The sequence below is a fragment of the Saccoglossus kowalevskii genome, chromosome 20 (assembly GCF_978046115.1).
Source record: "Saccoglossus kowalevskii chromosome 20, keSacKowa6.1, whole genome shotgun sequence".
Taxonomy (NCBI): domain Eukaryota; kingdom Metazoa; phylum Hemichordata; class Enteropneusta; family Harrimaniidae; genus Saccoglossus; species Saccoglossus kowalevskii.
Genome location: NC_140660.1, coordinates 20,361,446 through 20,370,776, shown reverse-complemented (window position 1 = coordinate 20,370,776; position 9,331 = coordinate 20,361,446). Strand labels below are relative to the sequence as shown.

General features: G+C 36.2%; 1 protein-coding gene across 1 annotated transcript; it reads left to right on the top strand.

Moving 5' to 3' along the window:
- The first annotated feature begins 1,229 nt into the window (after positions 1-1,229).
- Positions 1,230-8,737, top strand: LOC144351318 (fatty acyl-CoA hydrolase precursor, medium chain-like). Its single transcript, XM_085494601.1, has 8 exons — positions 1,230-1,600; positions 2,537-2,693; positions 3,144-3,221; positions 3,441-3,559; positions 4,258-4,419; positions 5,716-6,350; positions 7,490-7,662; positions 8,245-8,737. The coding sequence occupies exons 1-8, from the start codon at positions 1,247-1,249 to the stop codon at positions 8,301-8,303; spliced, it is 1,737 nt and encodes a 578-aa protein (XP_085350727.1). The 5' UTR covers positions 1,230-1,246; the 3' UTR covers positions 8,304-8,737.
- The last annotated feature ends 594 nt before the right edge of the window (positions 8,738-9,331 follow it).

Sequence of the window (9,331 nt, the reverse complement as noted above, 5' to 3'; positions counted from 1 at the left end):
TTATTTAGTTCCATGTTGTATTCAACATGACGCCATTCATAGAGTAAATATCCAGTTATTGTATTGTCACTTCAGTGTTCGCCAGCTGATTGTGTATTTATTAAAAATAAACTCTTTGGTACAGTGGCGTAAATATTGCTACAGTCAAGGATGCTACGTACGAAATAACACATTGAGACCATTCCAACACTGATATTTTCACAGAATTGTTACTAGAAAGTCTAGTAAAAACACAAATAATATTAATAATTCATCTCAGTGGCTAGAAACTTAGAAAGGCGAGTATTTGGTAAATAAATCACTCTAGTCTCGTAAAATAAATTAAAAGGTGAATAGGTACATTTAAAAAAAAACATATACTTGTATACAAGTATAATTAGAATGTAATACCGATAGCAAGTATTTTGGGGCATGTTTATTATTTGTTAATATAACACTTTGATGGACACAGAATGTTATTTTTTTTAAACTCATGTCTTGTTAGCAAATATAGTAATAATCGTTTCATGGTTTTCATAGATTAACCAATGAAGGCAAGTAACTAAAAACTGTCTAATGTATTTAAAAATAATACTACAATCAAATGAATATATTCATGTATTTGTTTGTTATTTTAATTTCATGCAATACTATTATTATATACCTTCATGAAAAGAGGTATTTTACCTATTAAGCATTTATCAAGTTTAAATAAAATCTATAATCAAATCGGTTTCCTGGAAAGAATAATTCAATATTAAAAGTTTCAGCGAAAACGTTAGTTATTGTGATCATACATAGTGTTTTATGAGACTAAAATTTTATGTTAAAACGGTTTTAAAGAAATATTAGATCTTCAATAATAGATAAGATCCAATGTTAGTCGCTTGGTTCAATTTGATTTTGGTCACCCTTGTTTATAAAGCGCCTTTTAAAGGTGATTTTTAACAGCGGAAATGTCGGACCCTCTCTTGAAAAGACCTACTGTCCTCTTATACAGAACAGGACATTTCACGCGACTTTGATTGTGTGCAGTGCAACGAGTGAGTGACCGAAGTGCTTTGAAGGTCGAAATGGAACCTCTGTATTTGTTTCACCGACTGGCCGACTGTATAACCAGCACCTTTGAAATGTATGACCACGCAATGGCAATGACCTTGCCGGTGACAATGCATTTAATTTGGAAAGTTGATATAATAGCACAGTAAAGTTCAAATCAACTGTTGAGAACGAGGCTACCATTTAACAGTCGTTCGGACTCTAAGTCATGTCTCCGTTGTCATACACCTTAGCTGTATTTGTGTTTAACACTGTCTGTAATGCAGACATACCAACTGTAGAGATCTCTACCGGTACACTAATCGGTACCGTAGAAGAATTCAGCAGTGAATTCGTTGACGGTGCACGGACTGTACATGTCTATAGGGGTATACCGTACGCTGAACCACCGGTCGGTGACCTGAGGTTTGCACCGCCTAAACCCAAGACACCGTGGCAAGGGGAGTACGATGCTAGCGACTTTCGTACTGCGTGCATACAGCCAGACATCCCAATGGTTCCCATTGACAAAATACAGAACGAAGACTGTCTGCATCTGAATGTATACGTACCACAGCCACAGGTAAACAAGTTTGGAGTCACCTAAGGGTCACCGAGTCTTTGTGATGGGTGTATTCAAGGTTGTTTGTTTGAAGTGTGTTTTGTTGTGCAAATACGAAGTTCTAGTGACCGACAAAATCCAATTTGAATGATATTTTACAACTTACTGGCTAGCCTGACAAGGTCGCGTAAGTTGCGCCCTCCGTGGTCTGCTGGCGTGGACCCCACTCACGCCTACATTTCAGGCTACTCACAGGCATACAGCCAATTCAAAGTTGCATTCGTTTGGTTCAAATTTGAGTAAGAAAGTACAAAAAATGAAAAACATAGAAGAATGCAAACTGTGCTGGAATTATTTCTTTCAAAAGTTTAACATTACGAGGACACGATTTAGATAACTAAACTTCCGATTTACAGTCTAAAATACCTGCAGTGAGAAAGATAACAAAGTTAAACTCCCGGGGGAACGGTTCTAGAAATCAAAGATGACCTAAATCTAATTTCTTTCTCTTAAAAAAACAGTGATGACAAAATTAATTGAAGCGATTTCCATTTGTGGTACGGCATGTCGCTCACTCGTCTTACTGCAATGCAATTTGCACAGTAGATACACATACATATTTTTTATGCAGATAATTGCTTTTAAAAATCGCTAAATTGTTTCAGCTGTGAACTATTTTCAGTGATTTTGTCTCCATTGTGACGAATTCCATCAAATCGTGAACATTTCCAGCAGCGAAAATTAAACCGTTTATAGCAGATCACTCAGGTCTTACAAACGTGACAGAAACTTTAATGGCTAGCATAGAGGGCGTGTTTTAAAGGCAATACTCATTGCTGGAAAAACAAAAGTAATAGCATAATAACTGCACTGGCGGATGTAAGTGTGTAGAAACACAAACATCTCCATAACTTTGTGATATTCATGTCAACATATTGATTCCATTTATATTTTAAGAGCGATAACGCACCTGTTATGTTCTGGATTCATGGAGGCGGATTTGTTATTGGATCCGGAACGAGAATGTACGAATCCACGATACTGTCGTCACTGAATGACGTCATTGTAGTTACCATTAATTATCGACTGGGGGCGCTTGGATTCCTCAGCACAGGTAAATTATTACTATACGCTCTCAACGAGATCTTGGTGGATTTTTGAGTCTATTAGTTTGTTGACACTTCAGCGACTGTTGAGTAGAAATTGAGGAACATACATAATAATATAATTTAAGATAAATTTATTCTTTTTTGGTCGCTGTCTTAAAATGACGTTTGTCGCAATGATATCAGAAATGAATTCTCATTACAATTTTATGAATGTGAAAAACGAGTTAATATATAACATATATATAATAATCGGCGTACGTTTCACATCGCAATCGGCTCAATGTCTTGACTTTTCCTGTAGTATTTGAATGGTAGTTGTGTGTGTACGTTTGTAAACAATCTGTCAATGCAGTGTGCTTAAACCAACAATCACATTTATTTCATTCCCTTTGTATAACCTGCACGAAATAGCAGTATCCATGAATCATGTGACCCATTTTTTTATATGGTGACAGGTGATGACGTAGCTTCCGGTAACTATGGTTTGCTGGATCAAGTAGAAGCACTTCGTTGGGTTCAACAAAATATTGCAGGTACGAGGTATCACAATATGAAAACTTTTCTAAATTACATATGTTATTATGAACTGTTCAACTCCAGTATCTGGAGTTTACCACCCCGACAGTTGTATGACATTCTGCCTGATCATTGGGACGCATAAAGCAGTATTTAGTATCACATGTTTACATTGTGTTATTTAATATCGATAGTGTTTCAATTAAAAAAATAATTATATAATTTTCAATTCATAGTCTTTGGCGGTGATCCCAATACTGTTACTATATTTGGCGAGAGTGCTGGGTCTGTAAGTGTGCATTATCACGTGTTATCTCCATTGAGTAAAGGTTTGTTCAAAAGGGCGATTATGCAGGTATGTGGTTTATATTAAGATGAACACATATCAAATGTGACACGTTTTCTTATAATGAGTGTAAGACAGTAATTAAAATATTATTATCTGAAAAATAATCTCAACCAAGATATCAGTCAAGATCAACGACAGTGTGATTTCAGGGTGATTTAGTGGTTAGTGCGTTCGCTTTGTATCGATGAGGTATATTCTCAGGTGATTACTCAACGTGTAGAATTAGTTATAGCACATCGTACCTGGTTTCCCCAAGTAAGCGTTAGTGGTTTTAGAAGAATGGTGTATTATCGGAGGAAGGCGATTCAAAATCTCAGTTCCGTGTGCTGTTCCACTGCATTTTAACACCCTATGTATCAACGAGTAGCGAGTGGACAAGCTTTCAGGCCTGCATGCATGTTCTTTTTTGTATGTTAGAGACTTCTTTGTTCTAATTGTTTAAAAAATGTGGTAATACGTTCATGAACATTTACAAATTATGAAATGATTTATGACTTTAAATGACACACATACACATATATTTCATTTAAGATCATTTCATGTATTAGTGTTGATTAGTTGTTTCAATCTGGTTCTATTTCATGGGGATGTGTTCGTAATGATAAAAATAAATATTGGTTAGCCATATTGAAATGTATGATATAATAAAATGTTAGATCGAATGATTCCAACTATTTTTTATTCATTAATTATTACTTCCCCAGAGTGGCACAGCTACCATGAATTGGTTCTTCCAATCCGATACATCTAAGACTAACAAGATAGCACATGGTCTAGGAAAACTTGTTGGATGTGAGAAAGACAACAGTAAAGAGCTCATTGAATGTCTTCGTACTGTACCAGCTGAAAAGTTCAGAGATTCAACGGTAAAATTCCACCTGTCATACTTAATCGTAGCACAACAATGTTACGTTTCCAGTCGCACCCTATGAGTCGACCAGTTTATTCTTCTCAAGACGATGTTATACCTGCAGGTGAACCCACCCCGCCGGTGTCCATGCACGAATATAACACTCGTGCAGGTTACCTGGTACTTTATTAAAAATCAAAATCAGCACTAAGTATTTGATAGGAAGAATGTCATTTATAATTTGATAGATTAACTTAAAGTGCTTCTACAAGTAAAATGTATATGAAAGTACATACATAATCACTTTACCCCGGGTAAAGTTCATTTTGGTTTGTGAAGGAAATCAGACAAAAAATAATACGTCATTCCTATGAATCGTGCCCTCTAGAGGCGGAGTTAGTATGTGACGTCAAATGAGGTACATGGGTGAACGCAATGCCACTGAAATTGACAATAATGTTTTGTCGTGTAATTGTTCGTAGTTTTGAATATAGTAACTTCCAACAAAAACATAATATTCATTAGTGAACGACTTCAGAACTAAGCGATAGGCACGCTTTGCACGACCTTCTACCTCGTGTTTACGTCTCAGAAGCACCTCGCCACAGAGGAGCGTTTAATAGAAAAGAATTAGGTACGTACTTATACTGGCACAGTCTGAGCTATTTATTTCTTTTTAAATTTAAAATTAAATAAAACAAAAATAGCGAAATGGAGGTGTAAGCGCGAAATCACCCAGACTGGACGTTTTTGCCGCGCCCTCTGTAGTGAAAGCAGAGTAAATTGACCTTAATTTAGTTAATCTTTGTACCTGAAGACTTCACTTTTCTTCAAGTTTCTCGATCGTCAATCATAATAAACAAATTACTATTTATAAAGTTCCGTACAAATTATTCTAATGGAGAGAAGTAGCCTGCGTGTAGCTTTATGGGTTACAGAGAAGTGCGATCTGCACAGAAGACCCACAATGTTTACCTCATTATGCAGCGCGCACGCCCACTCCTTTTCTGTATCAGTTAAGTGATGTCATTGCATATCATGAATAAATAATAGCAACAGATTCACTGCAAATAAGACCTGTGGTGGTTTCGCGTTCACCCCACATTTGCAAAACTATTTTTTCCATTTTTTTCAACTGAAAAAAAATCTCCACAGCTGGGCTGTACATACGTACTCAAAAAAGGGTGGAAGCATTAATGGACTTTTTGAATATGATCAGGTTGGGTACATATTGCCCGAATAGTTTATTTCGAGCACTTTTTACAAAGAATTAACGAGAAACGTATTATAAACATTTGTTTCATTTATCAAGGGCATTATTGAGAATCCTACCACCATTGCTGATATAATGGTACCATTCCCGCCTACTATGGATGGTAAATTTGTGAATGACGATCCTATAGATGCAACTAGAGAGAAGGCATATAATGGCGAAGAATTAATGATTGGTACCGTGGCCGATGAAGGGATGGAGTTTTTGTTTTTGCTTGAATATTCAGTTAACGAGACAATTTATCAGACGATGTACCCCACATTCGTGCCAGATAAAAACCAAGCTGTCTTAGACGTAATTAAACTAATTTACGTAGACTGGGACCACGCCGATGAGCAGGATGCCAACTACCTGTCAGCGTTGAGTCAGATGGTAGGGGATATGATGTTCGTTTGTCTTGCTGACGTCGTTGCACGTGCTCATCATGAAACGGGACATTCTACATATATGTACCATATGACTCATGTTCCTGTACAGTCAATACGACCGATTAAATTCGACACGGTACAGCATGCAGATGACGTCGGTTTTGTTTTTGGTTATCCTCTTCTTACAGAGAATCAGTTGGTACTTGGTGGAGATGAGACGACCCTAATTAAGTGGATACCGAATGAAGTTGATGTGAATGTATCCTTACAAATCATGAAGTACTGGACAAATTTCGCCAAAACTGGGTGAGTGTATGTTCAGTGAAATACAAATCGCTAGCAGCGACAGTTTTGAAAACTACCCACATATTTTAAACAATAGTCGTACATTAAAGTTTACAAGAACACAAAACAAATGACTGGCAACGATTATACTAACAAACTACACTACACACTGTAAAATATTGTATTTTAGCTGGAATTTATTTTCGCTGAAAAGACCTTTTGGGTGTTTTGTATGGAATTTATTTTCACTGATTTTTGATGAGTTGAATGTGAAATATAGGAAAAAAATGAAATTCATCCCTTCAGCGAAAATAGCGAAAATTAATTCCAAGCGAAAGTAAAGTATTTTACAGTAGTCAAATCAGTAAAAGAAAGAAATATGGACTCGATGGTATACGTAGAGTGATTTTGAAAACATGGATCACACCTACTCCACCTGTAGCACTCGCATTGTGTTTTTACAATCAAATGGTTTCGGTATAAATCTAATAATAATCTCAAATAGCATCAATATAATTTGTCTAAATGTGATAAAATAAATTATTGCCATCTCAGATTATTTTATTATATACCTATTTATTGTACTTAACTACAAGTTTATTGTATCTGCCAAAAAATAATATTTTGGACAGTCGTCATCTCCAAAAACTATATTTGACGTTATTATGCTGTTCTTCAACGGCGTAATGAGAGTGTAAACAATTTAATTAAAGCGGGAGGGTCGTCACCTGCGCACGCGCGGGAATTGAGTCCCAAGCGACGATAACAACACACACTAAAAACGTAAAGGCTCATGGGTAGACGCTTGTTTGTAAACAATGATGACACGCTATGGCCATCTGAGACATGCGCAGGTGACGACACCCCTGCTTTAAAACAAAATTTAATGACACAATTCAAATAACACAGGGTCATGAATTTGCTATTTCACTCGTCCATGATATAAATATAATTATTATTATATTATATATTATATATTATGATTTTGTGATATATACATGTAATTTATGATACTGCCTAAAATGATGACTTAACCAAACAACATGTGACATTGGTTATCGATATGAGGTAACTCGCATGTCAATTGGCTATGGTGCTTGTTGGTTACTAAAGCTAAACGTTCGTCAGTAACATTTTTGAAATGCATTTTCATTTTCCAGTAATCCTAATCGTAGTTCTGCAAGTGATGAAGATAACAACGATGACTGGCCATTGTTTACAGTGCCTGGTTTAGCGTATAAACAACTCTCATTATCAATGGAGAATAGTAACGCATTGAAAGCAAGAGAATGTGCATTCTGGAATCAATTTGAACCAAAGCTTCAGCAATCTGGTGAGTTTAAATATTTGGATTTAAATACATTTAGCAATGTATTGTTATCCAATTGCTCACTTAAAACATCTTCTCTCGACAATGGATTAGCGTATCAGCTGGGTAATGGTACGTGTTGTCATGTTATATTGTTATTATACTTGTGTAGTTTTTTTGTAATCGTATCGTATTATATTGTGTATATAGACCATTTTCCGTTCACTGCGAGAATCACGCGTTATGTGTGAAATCGAACGTAAAAACAGGACAAACAAAGGTCATAGCGTCGTAGTGGCGTCAAACATCGCGTGGGATTCGACAAACGCGAAAGTATTTCGGGGACATTTCCATGCTAAATGATGTGCTGTTCACATTTGATGATAGGCAATTTCGATTAAGTAAGGGTATTCGGAAGCAATATTCCTCAGTCGAAGATCGGCCGGTCAATGTAAGCTATGAAATAAAGAAATTCTAGTTCAAAATCAAATCGTTCGATTTTTGCGGCAGACGTTCGACGCGCGTCTTTCATGCATCTCGCGAGATCTCACAATTGTACGGAAAATCACCTATTAGTAATGCTTATTTTTTTATTTCGCTTTAAAGTTGATACATGCGACAACAGTGAAGAATACAAATTCTCTAAAGAAGTAAACGCGCCCTAGGAACAACATGGAGAAAGGTGATCCAGTCATTGTCAAATTACTCTTGTTATTCTGCATTATCCGAATATTTTACAGTGTTACAGATTTCTCGCGCAAGTTGAACACAACGCGTGATGGAACTTAATTTTTCAGAAATTTATATGCAAATGAGTTTGTCTGTGTAAAAATTGGTCAGCTAGTGTTCCTGCTTATTTTGCAAAGCGAGTATTACGGTGATACTTAGTCAAACCCTTTCATGATCAGTGCGTTCAATGCGTTCTAAATATGAATGTCATCACGGTACATATATATCAAAGTTGCATATCCTTATTCTATACATTCTTGATGAAGATAATAAATATGTTCCTGGCAGTGATTGAGGAAAGTTATAACCATTTTTGAAACTGTATCAACAACCGAATACAGAATAAATTACGCATCAACATGATATATTATATTATCTTTTAATGTTTGATTATTTATACAACATCTCACTTGCTAGTTACAATTTATCCAATAGCACATTGTCACAAAGCTTAAATACATTCCAAATCATGTGTGGGTTCCTGTTAACACACAGATGATAAAATCTATACTTATTTCAATTTGACTTACGAAATTAGAATTACACTTGTTTGGAGGCACTCCATGGAAAAACTGGGAAAGTGTCAACGGCTCTTTTTTGTGAGGAAGTGTCTGTCTGCTGATATAAGACGACACACGGTTGCTAAAAAAAAAAGTCTCATGCCTGATTGCCAGAAAGACACCTGCTTGGCTGCCAAGAGCCCACACCCCAAGTTTTGTGATTCCCCGTAGTAATTTTAGTAGGAACAAACTAGCTTGGTGAGATTATATACTAAACACCTTCAAGCAACCTTTTAAATATCCGCGTGTTTCCTGTCTGATCGGGTGTACAATAATGATCAATGTACTTCCGCTGCTAAGTGAGTTTCCCCGACTCGAAGAATACCACTATCCTGACCACAGCGAACAACACACATCCGACTCCTCACTACATTTACAATTGTGACAACATCATACAGTGGTTA